Source organism: Serinus canaria, chromosome 19 (assembly GCF_022539315.1).
Source record: "Serinus canaria isolate serCan28SL12 chromosome 19, serCan2020, whole genome shotgun sequence".
NCBI lineage: Eukaryota > Metazoa > Chordata > Aves > Passeriformes > Fringillidae > Serinus > Serinus canaria.
The window spans coordinates 4,854,769-4,871,330 of NC_066332.1; the positions used below are offsets into that span (position 1 = coordinate 4,854,769).

At 46.5% G+C, this 16,562-nt stretch overlaps 1 protein-coding gene across 6 annotated transcripts in view; it reads left to right on the forward strand.

Moving 5' to 3' along the window:
* SLC43A2 (solute carrier family 43 member 2) overlaps positions 1-16,562 on the forward strand; it is a 32,142-nt gene extending 15,580 nt beyond the window's left edge. For all 6 annotated transcript variants that reach the window (XM_030231376.2, XM_030231375.2, XM_018919368.3 and 3 more), the window contains 9 exons: positions 1,624-1,716; positions 2,354-2,487; positions 2,892-3,094; positions 3,766-3,909; positions 7,263-7,401; positions 7,836-7,968; positions 8,842-8,915; positions 10,586-10,709; positions 11,544-16,562. In XM_030231376.2, coding sequence (XP_030087236.1) covers positions 1,624-1,716; positions 2,354-2,487; positions 2,892-3,094; positions 3,766-3,909; positions 7,263-7,401; positions 7,836-7,968; positions 8,842-8,915; positions 10,586-10,709; positions 11,544-11,705 — 1,206 coding nt within the window. In that variant the 3' untranslated portion in view covers positions 11,706-16,562. The remainder of the gene's footprint in view (positions 1-1,623; positions 1,717-2,353; positions 2,488-2,891; positions 3,095-3,765; positions 3,910-7,262; positions 7,402-7,835; positions 7,969-8,841; positions 8,916-10,585; positions 10,710-11,543) is intronic.

The window sequence follows — 16,562 nt, forward strand, 5'->3', positions numbered from 1 at the left end:
CAGCACATCACTGCTGCTGCTCCCCAGCCCGGGGTTATGTGAGGACCTGCAGCCTGCAGTGCATAGGAAGCTCTGCAGTGAGGCAAGGGATGACAAACAGCCAGATGGGTCCCGGAGTGCTCCTGCTCAGGAATATTTCTGCCTTGTAAACACGCCGTGACACAAGCCAGATTTGCTTGCCTTATATGCTGCTCCTGGGAAAGATGGGTTTGTTTTTCAGCCGTGCAAGGGGAGTGTGATGGCAGCACTTGCTTGCTCAGGCTGATATTCTTTGAATCTTTTTGTTCAGCAGACTCTTTGCACAGAAAAAGGGCTGCTAGTGCTTTCAGTCCTAGAAGGCATCTGCAGTGTCCTGCTTTGAGGTCCTCTGAGGCTGACGTGGTAGTGATGCTGAAGTGAATTTGGGGAGTAAGTGACCCAAAAAAAAGGAGATGGGAGGGAAATCTGCCAGCCTGCAGCAGAATCTCTGCCCATTGACCAGCTTCAGGAGGTGTCAGCCCACCTCTCCATAACCTGACAACTTCAATGCTTCTCCCTGTGATTTCCAGTTTCCAGGCCAGCAGTAGAGAGTGATGGAAACTTGTTCACTTCTGGTTGTTTAGAAAAAGAGTGAGCTCTTCCTTTCCCAGCAGAGTAGGAAGGTCTGCCAGCTGTTTCTGCCTTTGGATCTTGAGTGGAACAGGGGCTGGTGAGGCACCCTGGGAGTGATTTTGCTGTTCAGGTGGCAGAAGTGGTTGCTGTGAACTGCTGCTGCCTGTCCTTACTGAGAGCTTTGCTTTCCCAACAGTTCCTTGCAGAACCAGCCTGGTCTGCTCTCAGCAGTGCCAGCACACCTGATGGGAGCCCAGGCAGTGAAGAGGGGTGGCTGGCAGGAGTAGCAATGTCGTGCTGTCTACTGCAGAGCTCAGTAGCTGTGCTGAGTGAGAAATCCTTGGGTATCTGGTGTTTGTGATTCCTTCCCTGCACCTAGCTCTGGGATAGTGTGCTGAGGCATCTGAGCCATCCCAGTGATGCAGAAATGATCAGCAGAGAGTCTGCTGCCACAGGAGGAGCCTTGGAGATGGCTAGAAATGGAAATGCAAACAGCAGCACCATTTGTGCTTGTCTCTGTTCCTTCTTGTTATAACAGGAACTTTCTGGTCTGCTGCAAAGGATTTGGGTGCTGACCCAAAGTACATAAACAAAGCTGGCAGCTCAGGGTGTGTTTAAGACTGAAGCCTGAGTCTAACAACCCTTGACTAAAAAGAGGGTGATAAACAGAGAATTTGGCCATGTGTTTGTGGGAGAGGAAAAGTGGTGGCCAAAGGTTTTTGGGGTAAGGAACTTTTAAAGAAAGCACGAGAGCTGGAGCAAATGCTCCTGTGCTAAAGGTGAATGATGCAAAATATGCTGTCAGTCTGGAAAAAAGCAGCATCAGTAAGCACATAAATCTTGGATTGTAGACATTCCCTGTCTCTGGAGACACGAGTGAAACCTGCAGAGTAATATCTTAAAGAGCTAAGTCATGCCTAAGTAAAACTGGCTGCTTCACATTCTGGTATCCAGGAGAATTAATCCTAAATGCCAATATCTCCTCTAGAAAGCCTCATTCCTGCTCCAACTGATTTTCCTCTCTCTCCCCAGCTGCCCAACATGTTTGGGGACCTTCGTTCCACGTTCATTGCTCTGATGATTGGCTCCTATGCTTCCTCTGCTGTGACTTTCCCTGGAATCAAGGTGAGGCTGTGGGATCAAGGCTTGTGACTGGTGGTGTTGTGCTGGTGTCTTGCCCTGTTTAGCAATAAAGTGGAAAGAAAGAGACACCATTTGCTAAAGCTCTTTTTTAGGGATGTGCATTTGCAAGATTCAGTTCCTGTCTGTATTAGAGACTTCCCAAGTGACTGCCTCAAGAGTGCAGCAGATAAAAAACTTTAGAAGTGCTAAGTAGAAGTGAAAAACTAAAGGGTTTTTTTAGAAAAGATTGCTTTGTTAATCTCTAACTTGTGTCTATATGTATATTTTTAATTCACATGTGTATTTTATCTGTGTGATGGTCACCAATGGTTGGCTTTGAAGATAATTTAAGGCTGGCAGATGGTACTGAAGGGACAGGAGATGGTCACCTGGGCTGCCTGGATAGATCACCTGGTTCTGAACCAGGGATGTTTCATTGCACTCTCAGGCATGCAGGGAAATTCCTGCTGATTTTCCAAGAAAGTCCTTGTCACAAAATTGTTTTTTGTTACCACTTGAGTTCAACCCATTTTAAGTGTATCATGATGTTCTTTCCCTGTTCCTCTCAGACCTCATTCCAAGAATATTGAAGCATCTTTCTGCTCCTGTAGCCAAACCCTTATTCCCTTGTGATTCCCAGGTTATATATGACTTTGGGGTCTCCTTCATCCTTATCCTGCTTGTCTGGGCAAGCTGTGCAGGCCTTGTTTTCCTCAACTGCTTCTTCAACTGGCCCCTGGAGCCTTTCCCAGGACCAGAAGACATGGACTACTCGTAAGTCTCCAGGGCTAATCCCATTCCTCTAGGAAAAGCTGGCACAAAGAATTTAGAGCAGTAGACAGGGAACCCCTTGCATGTTGTTTATTGCTGCTACCTCTTAGGCTGAGGATTTCTGCCTGCCACTAGCATGTGATTACCTGTGCAAAGTAGAACTTTCCAAACTGTGGGAATTACAGAAGGGAAAATGATCTGTTCCTGGTCATAAGTATTTTGATATTGATTTATGCCAAGTTGGCCCAGGGAAAGTATCTCAGTGTGCTCTGGATCAAAACCATTTGTGGGTCTGTAATGGAAACCAGTGCCTTAAATCCACAAATAGCCTTTCTGACTCCTGCAACGTTGCTGCCTCTGACTCCTCACCCTGTGTTGCAGCTCTCACGCTCTTTGCAACCCAACAGGGTGAAAATAAAGTTCAGCTGGCTGGGATTTGACCACAAAATCACTGGGAAGCAGTTCTACAAGCAAGTGACGACCGTGGGGCGCCGTCTCAGTGTGGGGAGCTCCATGAAGGGCCCCAAGGAGCCAGCAGCTCTGCAGGAGAACAACAAGCTCTGTCTGTCTACAGTGGACCTGGAAGTGAAGTGCCAGCCTGACAGTGCAGGTGTGGTTCTGGGATGCCCCAGGGTGCTGGCACGGGCCTCTTGGCCTCCCTGCTCTGCTCCAGACCTGTTTGGAAGGGAGCAATACATGATCCAGGTGTTGCCAGGGCCTCGTGCCAGCCACCAGGACTGGAACACAAGTTATGTAAGGAATCCTGTCCTTGTGTCCTTCCCTGAGCACAAATGGTGTAGTCAGTGGTGGGGACAGCACATGGGAGCTGGTGTGGCTGCAGGGGGACAGGGCAGCTGGTCACTGCTGGCTCTTAGGTGGATTGTTACCACCATGACCAAGCCTTCTTTACTCTGGGGCATCATTGAATGGTTTGACCTGGAAGGGACCTTAAAGATCATTTAATTCCACCCCTTCCACCAGAACCTGTTGCTCAAAGCCCCATCCAACCTGGCCCTGATGGTGAAAGCAAATGGTTTGAGGCTTCTTTTTGTCCTAATCCACTGAATCAGGCCAGCATTCTTCCTGCTGCCTTGCCCAGGGTAGCCAGACTCCAAGCATCTGCAGCTGTTGATGGTGGGAGTTTGTGAGGCACCAGGTGAACTCCTTGGGGCTGCCACTGGCACTCCTGGCCAGGAGAGGCCCTACTAGGCCAGAGGCAAAACTGTAGATGTTGGCCAGAGTGTGCTGCCTTCTTCAGAGACTCTGTTTTTCCTTCTGCAGCTACTCCCTCCTTCATGAAGAGTGTCTTCAGTCCCATCCTGCTGCTCAGCCTCATCACCATGTGTGTCACTCAGCTGAGGCTCATCTTCTACATGGGAGCCATGAACACCATCCTGGAGTTTCTGTCTGGAGATGAAAGTCAAGGTAGGGGAACCTCTGAAGACCTTTACCTGCTTCCTTGGGGCTGGGAGCTGCCCCAGACTTGGTCAGTGAAGGCAGAGCAGCTGATTACTCAGCAGATCCTCCATGCAGGGCAATCCGTGGTGTCCAACTGCACTGACAGCTGCTGGGAGGGTCCAGGGGAGGGCTGGAACCTGCCCAGCACAGAGGGGCAGTGAGGTAGGTGCTTGAATGTCAAGCTAATTTTAACCCTGTGTCTGTCAGAAACTGCCCCACGTTATTTCCCCACATAGGCTCTTACAAGTAACCCCTGGGGGTGGACTGCTAATTTTTATTTTAACTGGAAAACCTATTTCATCAGGTATTTGCTTAAGTTATCCCAAGCAAGCAGAGAATGCAGAGCAGCTGACTCTCATGAGTAATGCTTGGACTCAGTGCCTCAGCCCAGCACCCAGGGGGGAGAAGTGAAGTCAGAGCTGGTTTTTTGTGCAGCTTGGTGGGTGCTGGGGAGGCTCAGGGCTGCTCCCTGTGCTGGACTCCCTGCATTTATAGTTCTGATGAAGTTCATGGAGCAAACAGGAAAGAGTACATTAGTTTACTGTCAAAAATACCCAGGATTGCAAAACAGGACTTAGCCTTTTTTTTGGTTTTGTTTTTGTCCTTTGTAGTAAGATCCAGTTTGAACTTGTTAAATCTGGATTGCATGAAGCTGATAAATCAAGAGGCACTCCTTTGAAAGCAGGAGTGAGCTCTGGGGGAGGGAAGGAAACTCAGGAAACTCCAAGTGCCCTGGCATTCCCTGAATTGCTTTGTTTCTTGAGCCTCTGACAGCCTGCAGCATTCAGCTCTTTATCTCCTGGCTCAGGAGCCAGCTTAGACATTATACAGCAAAACAGGACAAACTTCACACTGCCTGCCTTTCCCAACACTGCTTCCTTTTCTGCTTACCTTGTAACTCTGACACCACTTTTAAAAAAATTATTATTTATTTTTACCCTGGCTTGCTGTATTAATTTAATTTTAATTTCTTTCCTTCTCCTCCCCTCCTTGGAATTTCAGAACTAACATTAACTGTATAAGCTGCCAATTCTTAGATCAAGCTCCCTGCTAAAACAGGGATTGTGCCCCTTGAGTATGCAGCAATTCTTCTGTGCCACCTTTAGGATTTCTTCCTATTTTTTCCCTTCCTCCCCTGATTGTAGCCTGGGCTCCTTGCAGTGCAGTCACTGTCTTGGTGTTTCCATGGCATCAGCAAAACAGTGGTATTGTCTGGTCTCAGCAGTGTCAGGCTCTGCTGCAAGAGCAGCTCCAAGGCACGTGCAGCTCTCCAGAACTGCAATCTGTGTGTGCATCAGGAGGGGATGGGATGCTGCTCCCTCACATTCCTTGTGATTCCTGCATTTATTCTCTTGGGTGGGGTTTGCTCAGAGAGCTCCCTCCACCTGCAGCTGCCCTTGGGAACACTGAGGGAGGGGAGAGGAGAGCTGAGTCAAACCCTGCAAGTGTTGTGGTCAAAAGTTCAATATTCCTGGGATTATAACAGGAGAGAAGGATGTGGGGAAAATCAGGCAGATAAGTAGTGAATTCTTTAGTTGCAGTGAGGCACAGTGTCCTTGAAAGTTCTTTCTGTGTAGGTTTTGGTGACTTGGACCTGTCAGGAAACCAAAAGGTGGAGAGAGCAGTCAGCCTGTGGCTACTTAGCTGCTGAAACCCCCCAAAAGATGAGGAAGAAGCTTAAGGGTTCATTCTGTAAATGACTGTGTAATTGTGTTGTAGGAAGGCAGGGGAGAGGAGACCTGTTATGCCTAGAACCTGAAAATTTGTGTGTATCTTTCATAAATTGTCACCTTGCTCTCAAATGTGGTGATACTGAGAGACCTTGGGCTGAGGTGCTTGCTCAGGGTAGTTTTGAGTGAAAAGCATCGAAAACAGGGAATGTAAAGGCTTGTAGCCATGTGTGCTTCCTTTGCTTGGTATTCTTGCTTTTTCTCCTTGGGACAGAATATTTTTTAAGATGACAGATAAGCTGAGGGGGCCTTGTTTTGTAGCAGCTACTGTGTTTCCTCCCCTTCCCTTGCTGACCCCATAAATTTCACTCCCTAATTCAAGCTGGCCTCTGCCCTTGCTGTTTAGAGCCTAAGATTAAGTGTTCAGGGTAGCATAAAGAGGCAAAACATGACAGCGTGGCTTGCTTCTTACCCTCTATTAAAAAATAACCAGACACCAGTAAATCAGCTCCTGCAGTGCTCACAGAGAGTGATGCCACCTGTTTCTCTTGGCTGCAGCAGTTGCTATAATGAGAGGGGATGTGGGGTCACTTCAGGGCTTGTCTTTGTGGGAGGAACGGGGCCATGAATGTGAGTTTGGAGGTTGGAAGTTCCTCTCAGCTCCTTTGCCAGCAGCTGGAGCCAGGAAAAGATCACCAGGTGCCATGCTTGGGCACAGCAGAGCAGCCCTGCTGGGGTTTGCTGCAACTGTTTAGAAGAGAGAGGCTTGTTGGAAACTTTCTCTCCATTACCAAGTGGATTTTGGTGGAAATCCTGGCTGTTCTGCTTTGGCTAGACTTAAAACTGGGAGGGACAAATGAAAATTTCAGCTGCTTTGCTTACAGGGCTGTAACTTGTGCTCTGTGCTGAGATGGGCACTTTCAGAGCTACATCCTTATTTTGGAGCTGTGGCACACCATGACTCACCAGCCCTTCTGTGTGGTGCCTCAGTCACCACGTGGGCTGCTGAGAGGAAGTGGAAAAAAGCCTTGCAGGGTGGGGGAACTGCTCAGTAACAGGAAGGGACAATTTCTTCTGAGTCTGCTGGCATCAGCTTTCCCTTAGCAAGCCATGGAGACACTTCTCTCATTGTTAGCACGAAATTTTCATCACTTTGAGCTTTTTAACAATTGCTCATAAATGCTGTTATTTTTAGATGTTAATCTCCTGTCCCCTTTTTCCCAAACTTGTTCATTCAAACAAACTGGGTTAGTCCTCACCTTCCCAGCCTGATTGTCCTCACTGGAGCATCCCAGCTGGAGAAGCTGTAGCTGCAGCTCCCAGCAAGGCAGGAGAGGAGATGACTAAAGCAGACCTGGCTGTGCAGCACACAAAGCTTATAAAAACTTTTCCTGCTGGTCCTGCCCAGAATAAACCTCACTGACACTAAGTGGGTGCTGTGTCCTCATTTTTGGAGCCCTACCTCCTGCTGCCCAGAGAATTCCAATGCAAGATCAAAATGGCTGAAGGAAGTGTGCCCAGCAGCATGTCTGTTCTGCTGTCTGGAAGGTTGATGAATGACTAATAAGTGATCAATGGGAAGGCTTTTTCAATATTTTTTTCTATTGCTTGGACTGAAAACTATTTTAAACAATTCTTTCCCCCCTGCAGTGGCTTTCTACACTTCCATTTTTGGGGTCCTGCAGCTGCTGTGCCTGCTGACAGCGCCTGTGATCGGATACATCATGGACTGGAGAATGAAAGAGTGTGATGATGGCTCAGAAGAGAATGAGGAGAACAACGCTGAGCAGTGCGTAGTGTGCCCCACACGGGACATGCAGCCACCTGGCAGGCCCCCTCTGCTCTGCCTTGTGTGTTGTGGGATCAAAGACTGAAAAGAATATTGGCTCTTCAGTATAGAAAAGAAAGCCTGAAGGAAGACTTGATAATTGCAGAGGAAAGGAGCAGACTATCTTCCATGTCCACTAAGATCAGTCGAGAAGAGCAAATTTAAGTTGTAGCAGGAGAGGCTCAGACTTCCCTCCTAGCCTAAGAGTAAGAGTAACAGCACTGAAATAATTACCCAGATGTTCCTCAGCTTCCACTGGTGGAGATCCCAGCACCTCCATAGGCAAATCTGTAACCAGACTGGTGTAGATAGTTGATGTGATGTGTAGAGAATCTTGCTGTGAGTCCCAGCAGCTGCTGGGAGTGTTTGTAACCCAGGTTTTGCTGTCCTTCCAGAGGTGAGAAGAAAAAGAAAAAGCGTGACCGTCAGATCCAGAAAATCACCAACTCCACCAATGCCTTTGTATTCACCAACTTCCTGCTGGTTGGATTTGGAATCACCTGTCTTATTCCTAATCTACCCTTGCAGGTGAGTAGGTGAAATGGGTGGGGTCCTGGCAGAATGACAGCACAGTGCCAGGAGAACCTGCTGGTGGTGGCAGAAGGGCTGGGACTGGCACTGCTGGGAAACTTCCATCCTGCTTTGCAAGCCCTGCTTTTAGAGCAGAAACAAATGACACTGTGCAGTTTAGATCTCTTGGGAAAAACTGAACAAGCAGCTATAGTTAAAATGCCACTCGATTCAGAATTTATTTGCTCTTGAAAGTTTCTGCAGCTGCCCTGTGTGGCAACAAATTTTTGCCCACCAAGATCCTCTCAGCAGTGCCTGTGCATTTAAACTGGGCCTGATTTAAGCTGCTGAAGACTGGAAAAACTTGCAGCAAGCAGCATAACATGGTGATGTGTGCAGCAGCTTATTCCTGCATCAAATGCTGTGCCCAATGGTACCTGTGGGATTATAAACCTATTAAAATATTTATTCTGTGGCACCACCTATTTTTGGCAGAGGAGTTTAGTGATTTTATGCTATACTTAAACACACCTTGATGATGTAGGCAAACAGCTGCAGTTTGCTCATACTTACGTGTTGTCTGCAATAACTTGTGGAAAATTAACTAAATTGGTGGCCATGGGAAAGCATTGTGATCCTGGCCAGGGCTTCCTGGGGACACGTCCCTGCAGCAGTGCCACCTACAAATGAGAGAGATCTTGTGTGTGTGCAAAGTAAGGAAAAGCAGGGCCTTGAGACAAGTACAAATTTCTTCCTTCCTGCTGATATTTCAGGTTTTGGGTCTGGGTTTGCCAACCTTACCTTAAAAGAACAGCTTTTAGGAATGGCTGGTGTTGGGGTTTGGCACACCTGAGTGGTGTCTAGGATGTGACATTTTTCTGCTTTTTTCAGATTCTGTCCTTCATTTTGCACACAATTGTGAGAGGATTCATCCACTCTGCTGTGGGAGGCCTCTATGCAGCTGTGTAAGTCTCTGGTTCCCCATAAGATGTAACTAGCCAGATAAACTGGTTTGGGATGATGGGCTGTCCAGGGGAGAGGGAGATCTGGAATGAGGTCTTCTTGGTCAGAGGGGAAAAATGATGCAACTTGTTTCCTCAGTCAGCTCTAGACAGGACAATAGCTGGACTGAAATTCCAGTGCTTTCCTTGTTTAGCAACAGAGACAGGAACAGTTATGTGTGAGGCTAAACTATTGACACACAGGTTATATAGTAAAAACTCAAGGATTTTTTTGTCTTGCAATGAGCAGATGTGTGCATGTGCCCAGGTAAAACATTAACATGACTGAAAACATTGCTGCTGCTCTCCTCTGAAGTTGACATTGATAAAACATTGCCCAAGATACCATTAGTGATGCCTCCTCCCTTTCCCAGGACAGATCACCCATCCTGTTTCCAACTTTGCAAGTTATCAATAGCTGAATCTAAATGCTCTCTTCCTCATTAAGCAATGTTTTTGGCCTTGAAAACAGATCTGTCCCTCAGTGCTGAGAGCTAGGACAGAGGAACAAAGAGGAGCTGTTCTCTTTCAGGGAATCAGAGATTTGCTGAGGTGGGAAGGGACCTCTCAAGACCTAGGTCAGCTAGTGCAGGTTGTCCAGGAGTGCAACTGATTTTGTTTGGATATCTCCATGGATGGAGACTCCACAGCTCCACAGACTCTTTCTGTCAAACGTTTAGATCCCCTTGTCTGGGGAATCCAGACTAGAGAACACATCTAAGACTCTGCTTCAGAAATGTATAAACTTTTGGTTCCCTGGCAGCCAGAAGCAAAATATTTTTGTCTTGGGCAAGGTAAATAAATGTATGTTGCAGTAAGTATCACCTTACTTGTGAACTAATCCTATTTGACCATTGCAACTCTGGAACTTCCTGGCGTTGAGGTATTTTTGCTTTGAATATGACTTCTTTGAATATTTGAAGGTTTTGATTTGCTTCTTTCTTTCCAAGTTTAGTTTAACCTGACTCTTTTTAAATACTGCTCAGTCATGGAAAGAGAAAGATGTTAGATGATTCCTGAAATTTATTTTTCCATTAATATTATCTGATACCAGCACTTGCCAGTCAACAGTGTTGTTTAGTTTGACATAGGATCAGACTTGTCCTCTAAAAAGGAAAACACTAACCTGTTGTGCAGGTTTCACTCACCTCCAAAGGGAGCAAATTGTTATGACCAGATGAAAATGATTGCTCAGCCTCTAGTGTTGTCATCTGGATAAAGAAGCCCTGCTTTTAACTTGTAAATATCCACACTCTGCTCCCTGTCCAATAGAAACAGGAGCTGTATAAGCACTTCCACTTGCCCACAGCAGAGCTGCAAAACAAAAGAAGTGCTGGATCTGGTATTACTAAAGTCTGAGAGCTCAGGATGAGAATAATCTGAAGAAGAAGGCTCCAGTCTTGGCACCAGTTCCATTCTGCTCTCAGGAGCAATGTGACACCACAGGGTATTTGTAAATTCCCTGTAAAAAGGGGCAGTTACACAGAGCAGGAGGGAGTTCTGCCCATTGTGCCTGTCTTGGGACTGTGCTCTCACGTTGGCCTCTGTTGTTACTGGACTGGGAATGTAATCTGACCTGGGTGATATGAAGTCAAGGTGACACATAATAATGCTGTTACTTTCTTTGTTGACAGATACCCCTCGACTCAGTTTGGCAGCCTGACAGGGCTGCAGTCGTTGATCAGTGCCCTCTTTGCCCTCCTGCAGCAGCCTCTCTTCATGGCCCTGACAGGACCTTTGAAAGGAGACCCCCTCTGGGCAAGTTCTTCTCAGTTTTGATGTGAAAGCTTGGGGGTTAAGATGATTTTTGGCTCATTTAAGGACTCCTGTGCATAGACCAAGGTTAAAAACAGCTGTAATTTTACATGCACCTCAGTCTGCTGTTACCTTGGTGCTGTCCAGGAGACCTTTCCCTGTGTGAGTAATGAGTCCCTGGGCAGGAAAGCCAGTAACCCTTCTGGTGAATGGAAAGGGAGGAAGGGAATGCTTTCCACTAACAGTTTATGTGGTGTGAGTCAGAATTTGTCAGGTTAAAATGGGTGAGTGTGAGCAGACCTCAAAAAACACTTGAGGAAAAACACTGCGATGCTTCAGAGCTACAAGCTCCAAATACCAATAAATTTTGGATTGCTGATGTTAATGTCCAAAAAGCCAAATGGCTGTTGAGGGCAGGGCTAATGTGGTGTCTTGCTGAGAGCCTGAGCAGCTCAATAAAATCATGACATGGGTGATGCTGGGGAGAATTCTGGTCTCTAGGCTACATGTGCCCATACCTGTTGCTCTTCACTTAGCAAACTTGGTGTGAAACACCTGCAGCTCAAACAGCCCTTGCCTGTTCTGTGGAACAATACTCCCACAGCCATAATCCAGAGTGACAAACTCTTGCAGCATTTAGCTTGTGCACACAAGGTTCTCTGGGCACGGGAGTGTAAAGATGACAACAGTGGAGGATGTTGCCAGCACACGGAGCAGGGCGTCTCCTGGTTTGCCCACAGCTGGCTGATGTGGGCTGGGCTCTGACACTGCTGCATGCGTGACTGGGTTGTTGTCTTCTCCTAACCAGCCTAATTTTGGTTTGCTTTCCTCCTGTAGGTGAATGTTGGCTTGCTCGGCCTGAGCCTCCTGGGTTTCTGCCTCCCAATCTACCTGGTCTGCTACAGGCGCAGGCTAGAGAGAGAAAAAAAGCAGAAGATGGAAGATGCCAAACTTTTCTTCAAAATCAATGGCACTCCCACTGAGGAAGCCTTTGTTTAGACTGGTGCTTCATGTACAACCTCCCCTGTACAAGTTCCTACCACATCTGTGGGTTCTACCTGTGGTGTAAGCCAGGACTTTTCTCCCCTGGCTCTGCCAGTCTTTGCTCATCACTGGAGTGAGGGCTGGACATCATGACTGAGATTTCCTCAGATACATGGCAGGAGGAGACTTCCCACTCCTTATTCCAAAACATGGGACAGTTTTCCTTTTTATAAAGGCCACACAGCTATTGTGTCTTAAATTATCCCCTGATCACACTCTCCAGCAGCAGAGAGTTTGCATGGGAAACTGGGGAGATAAGGAATAGAGGGATGGGGGAAGAGGGAAGACAGACCATAATTTGAGTTTGCAAATGTAACACACTGCAGTCTGTTTTCTCCCCTTCTTCCCCCAAACTTGGCTGACACAGTCTCGGATGCAAGCTGCACTGTCCTCCCTCCCCAAGGCTTCATTATGGTCTTTCTGCTTGATGTGTAGCTGGAACCAGTGGTGTTACAGTCTCTCCAGACATATCCCTGTGTCTGAGGCAGGGAAGGGGTTTTTATTCCTATGTGTATGAGCACAGCTTCAGTGTTTTGCTAAATGTTGGCTGCTAGCACTGACAGCTCCCAAACCTTTTATTACTGCATATGACACAGACTGTGAGCAATGGATCTGCCTTCCACACTGAAATGAAGAGCCTGTAGTGGACTGCTGGTCCTAGACCAAGCCTTGGAGGCCTGGAGTTCCTCTTCTTCCCGGTTCACAAACTCACCTGTACGTCTTTTAAACTGTCTGCAGTCCTGGAGCCTCTGAGATAAGAATTGGATCTTGTTTACCGATGAAGTGCTTTGAGACTTTGTTGCCTTTTGCTTCTCCTTCCCCCTGACATGCCCCTGGGAGGGGAGCAGCAATGTGTGTTCAGTAAAGTGGAGAAGCTTCTTGAAGCTGAGTTTTGGGGCTTCAGATACCTTGGTGTTCACGTGAGCTGACCTGTTGGTGAAAAGAACCAGGAGTGCAGAACACTCCTTTGTGTCTGGTAACTGGATCCTGTGGACATATGGCAGGGTGATGTGATGTCATTTTTCCTTTGGCCATAGCTTATTTACCTTGCTATGATAATGGTCACCAAGCTGCTGAACACCAGGTTACTGTGACTGACCAAAATGCTGCCACTTTGGCTGTTCCAGGAGCCTTCTAGGATGTTGATGCTCTGTCTGGACAGAGCACCTGGTGATTGATTGTAAGGTGAAGCTGACTGCCAGAGCAATACTGTGGGTAAAGGTGCCCCGGGCCTGTTCACACCAGGGAGGGAATACAAAGGGAATTTTTTAACCTGCTTATTTTTATAGAGGTTTTCCTTGTCTAAAGCAGACTTTTCTGCCCTTAACCTTCTTGTTGAGGTCGGCAGCTCAGGCTCTGTAGCCCTGTGTTAAGGACTGCACTGAGTGGAGCTGCTGGGAGCAGGACTGTGCAGGGGTGAGGAGGAGCACCGACTGCACTGGGCTGAGCTGTTGGCTGCGGGAAGGTTGGGGCAGAAATAAAACAATTATGGAGACCCAGTGGTGGTATTTTACTGCAAAGCCTGGCAGGGGATCAGACATTCAACTATGTCTGGTTGGAAAAGTACAAGAAACATCACCGTGCTGCGACCTTCCTGTGAGAAATTACCTGGAAGCTGAGCTGGGTGTGAGCTCCTTCGCTGGGGGTTTGAAGGAGGCAGAAGCTCAGGCCGGGCAGGGTGTCAGCTTGGCTGCAGAGCCGCGGCAGCGGGGCCCGGAGCCCCGCGGGTCCCTGGCAGGGCCAGCGCTCCGTGGGCCGGCAGCGCCATCTCCAGTCGCTGCTGCTCCGTGGTACATTTAGTCTTCAGTCACTCGTTTCAGAAGGATTCACCACTTGAAGATTTTACACATCTGTGATTTTTTTTTTTTTAATGTGTTGCCTTTATTAAATGTGTTTGTTTCAAGGCAGCTTTACTGCCTGTTGTCAACACTGTGTTTTTCTGGAACTTTTGTGTTTTGGTGGTGATTTAGTGAGCTTTCCATCTTTTTGAGCAATAATTAAGAAGGTAGAGTTTTGATTATTTTGCTGGTCACCTGTCTTGTCTCAAGTATATGTTCAGAGACACACCAGCACTGGTACAGCCAGAGGGCTTTCTGCAGATTTCTGCATTTTATATTACAATACTTCTAAATATTTTGAGAGGAGTCATGTTTCTGCTCAGAGATACCCGTGGCATGACAATGACAGAATAATTACAAGGTGTGTGAGCCTCCATCCATAGTCTCAGTGTCCTAAAGCAGAGTTGGTGTTTTGTGTGCTAACCAGCATTACTTCCACCTCAGTTTCAGAACTGAATGTGATTTCTTCCACTCTTATGTCACTTAAATGCCTGTTACAAATGTCTCAGCAAAATAGTGGAATAGAGAGTGGCATATTTTAATGAAGTCTTAGTGGAGGTTCTGCTGCCTTTTAATTTAACTGCACATTCTTCAAAGAACACAGTTTTATTTCTGCCATCTACCTCCCTACTGCACTTCCCAGATCCTGCCCTGTGCTGGGGTTCTCTTCAAATCCAGTTTCATCTGATGAACTGGTGAATGTGTGTGCTTCATGTCTCTGCTGATGTGCCATGGTGGTCAGAAGCTGCTGGTCAGCTGTGAGGAGTAGAGCTCATGTCCTGGTGGGTACAGAGGGAGCTTTTAACTGTTCAGGGTTGAACAGACAAATGGGATCATGTTCTGGGGCCATGCAAAGTCAAACTGGAATTCTTTGCTGCAGAATGTAGTGGGGAACAGAAGAATCAATTTTTTTAAAAGAAGAGGCTGGTTAAACAATGGTCTGATGCATCCACTAACTCAGGGAGATTTTAAGTTGCTGTAAATAAGAAAGTTAAGCCGAGGAAAGATACTTGTCTGCATGTTCTGTCTTGTAAGAATTGGCCAAAGCTGGAGAAAACATGCTGGGCTAAAGTGAAACACTGGTCTGATCTATGGGGTGAAATTTATTTTGAAAGTTGTGAGCCAAACTAATTTCAGTCTCATATTTATCTATCAAAAACCTGCACCTGCATGCAAGATACGCAAACATTCTACTGATTGTGGCATAACTGCTTCAGAGATGCACCTCCTGCAGCAGTGGGGTCAGTGGAGGGCAATATTCTGCCTTCAGATTGTTCTAAACATTGTCTTGCACAGCAGAAGCACAGCTGGGGTGGTTGTGTCACTGTGGTTGATCAGGGGCAGTTTGCCTCATCCTTTGATGCTTAGAGAAATAGAGTTGTATATAATAACATTATATACATTTGGAGTGGAAAACAGCATTGCTGCTTCCCAGCTGAGACAATGCCTGGTGCACGAGCCACCTTGTGGGAAAAATAAATGGGCTACCAAAGAGTAGAGAGTCACAGCAGTTAGCATTAATAATGCATTTATCTGTAGAACTCCAATATAGGTCAATGTGTTGAACTTCTCTCCTAATTCCTAAATGATGAATTTGTAGCACTTGGGGGTTTTTGTGTCCTTTGTACCTCCTTACCCTGATCCATATGGGAAGTGCAAGGAGGGTGGCCATGGGAAAGGGCTCCATGGAAGCAACCCCAACTGAATGTAAAGGAAGCAGAAACCTGATCTATGAGTACCTCAGAGTCAAAGGTGTTGCTGTGTGAAGCGATTGCACCTTCTGGAGACACTGCTTCCAGGCTCTCCAGCCTCTCACATGCATTTAATCTGCATTTGTATTAAAATAAAATTGAATTCACAGAGTGGGGAAGGGAGGGTGACAGCTTTTTGCTTTCACTAATCTGTCAGAACCTAAGCCCTGTTGACACAGCCTTTATAGCACTAATGCAATGACACAATGTCAGAAGTAGCAGAGAAAATCTGTTCTGTTCTGCTTAATAGGACACTTACAACACTATGACAGTCACTGAGTAAAGCTATATCTGGATCCTTGAGATGAAACTGGACACAGATGTCTGGGAAAAAAAAAGGGGGCAAATCTTGCTGAGACACCAACTTAACTGGAATGCTGCTACAGCAACTGAAATGTTCAACTCCCACAGCAAAGCCTGGCCTCTTCATGCTCTGCCTGCAAAGGAAAATTGCAGGATAATGAGATTTTAACTAAGTCCGTAAATCACTAAAATGTTTTCAAGTAGGAGATTTCCCTCTTGACAGGCTGATGAATTTGGAAAATATGCTACAAAATTCAAAGCAGACACTGTAGGGTAACGGAGTGAAATCTCTAAACTACACATATATATTTGCTACTCTTTTTTTTTTTTTCTTTGATTTTTTTTTCCTGCATCTGCAGAGCTTTTTGATATTCCCTACACCCCAGTTTAAAAGTGCAACGTGCTCATAATGGAAAATAGTATTATAGTACAACAGATTCCTGTTGGGAATGGACTGGTTTGGGTTTTTTATTTAAAAAAAGGCCACTTCTGATTCACAATGTTATCTTCTCTGGAATAGCTGAAACAGTGATGTGTTATGTAGCTGCAATCTTACATGTTAATTATAAAGCCCACAGGTCCTTGTTTTCCTCCATGTGCTGCCAGCCTGTCTCTGTGCAATCTGTTTTTACCAGGTGTCCTGTGCTCCACGTTGTCCTCCTACTGCTGTTTGTCACTTCCTTGTGCCCAACCCTCTGTCACCTGCTTTTTATTCTGGAGACAATCCCCTCTTCCAGAAAACCCACTCTTTACCCTGCCAGCATTACCTCTCCCACCTTTTCCTGTCCACAGAATTTTTTTGTAGTGTTTGCCGAAGTGGAATTGTAAACTCCTCGGGGCAGGCCTGTGTCATCTCTGTGTTTGTAAGGTGATGTGCACTCTTGCAGTACTATCTCAAAATAAAGTGATAATAAGTTAAT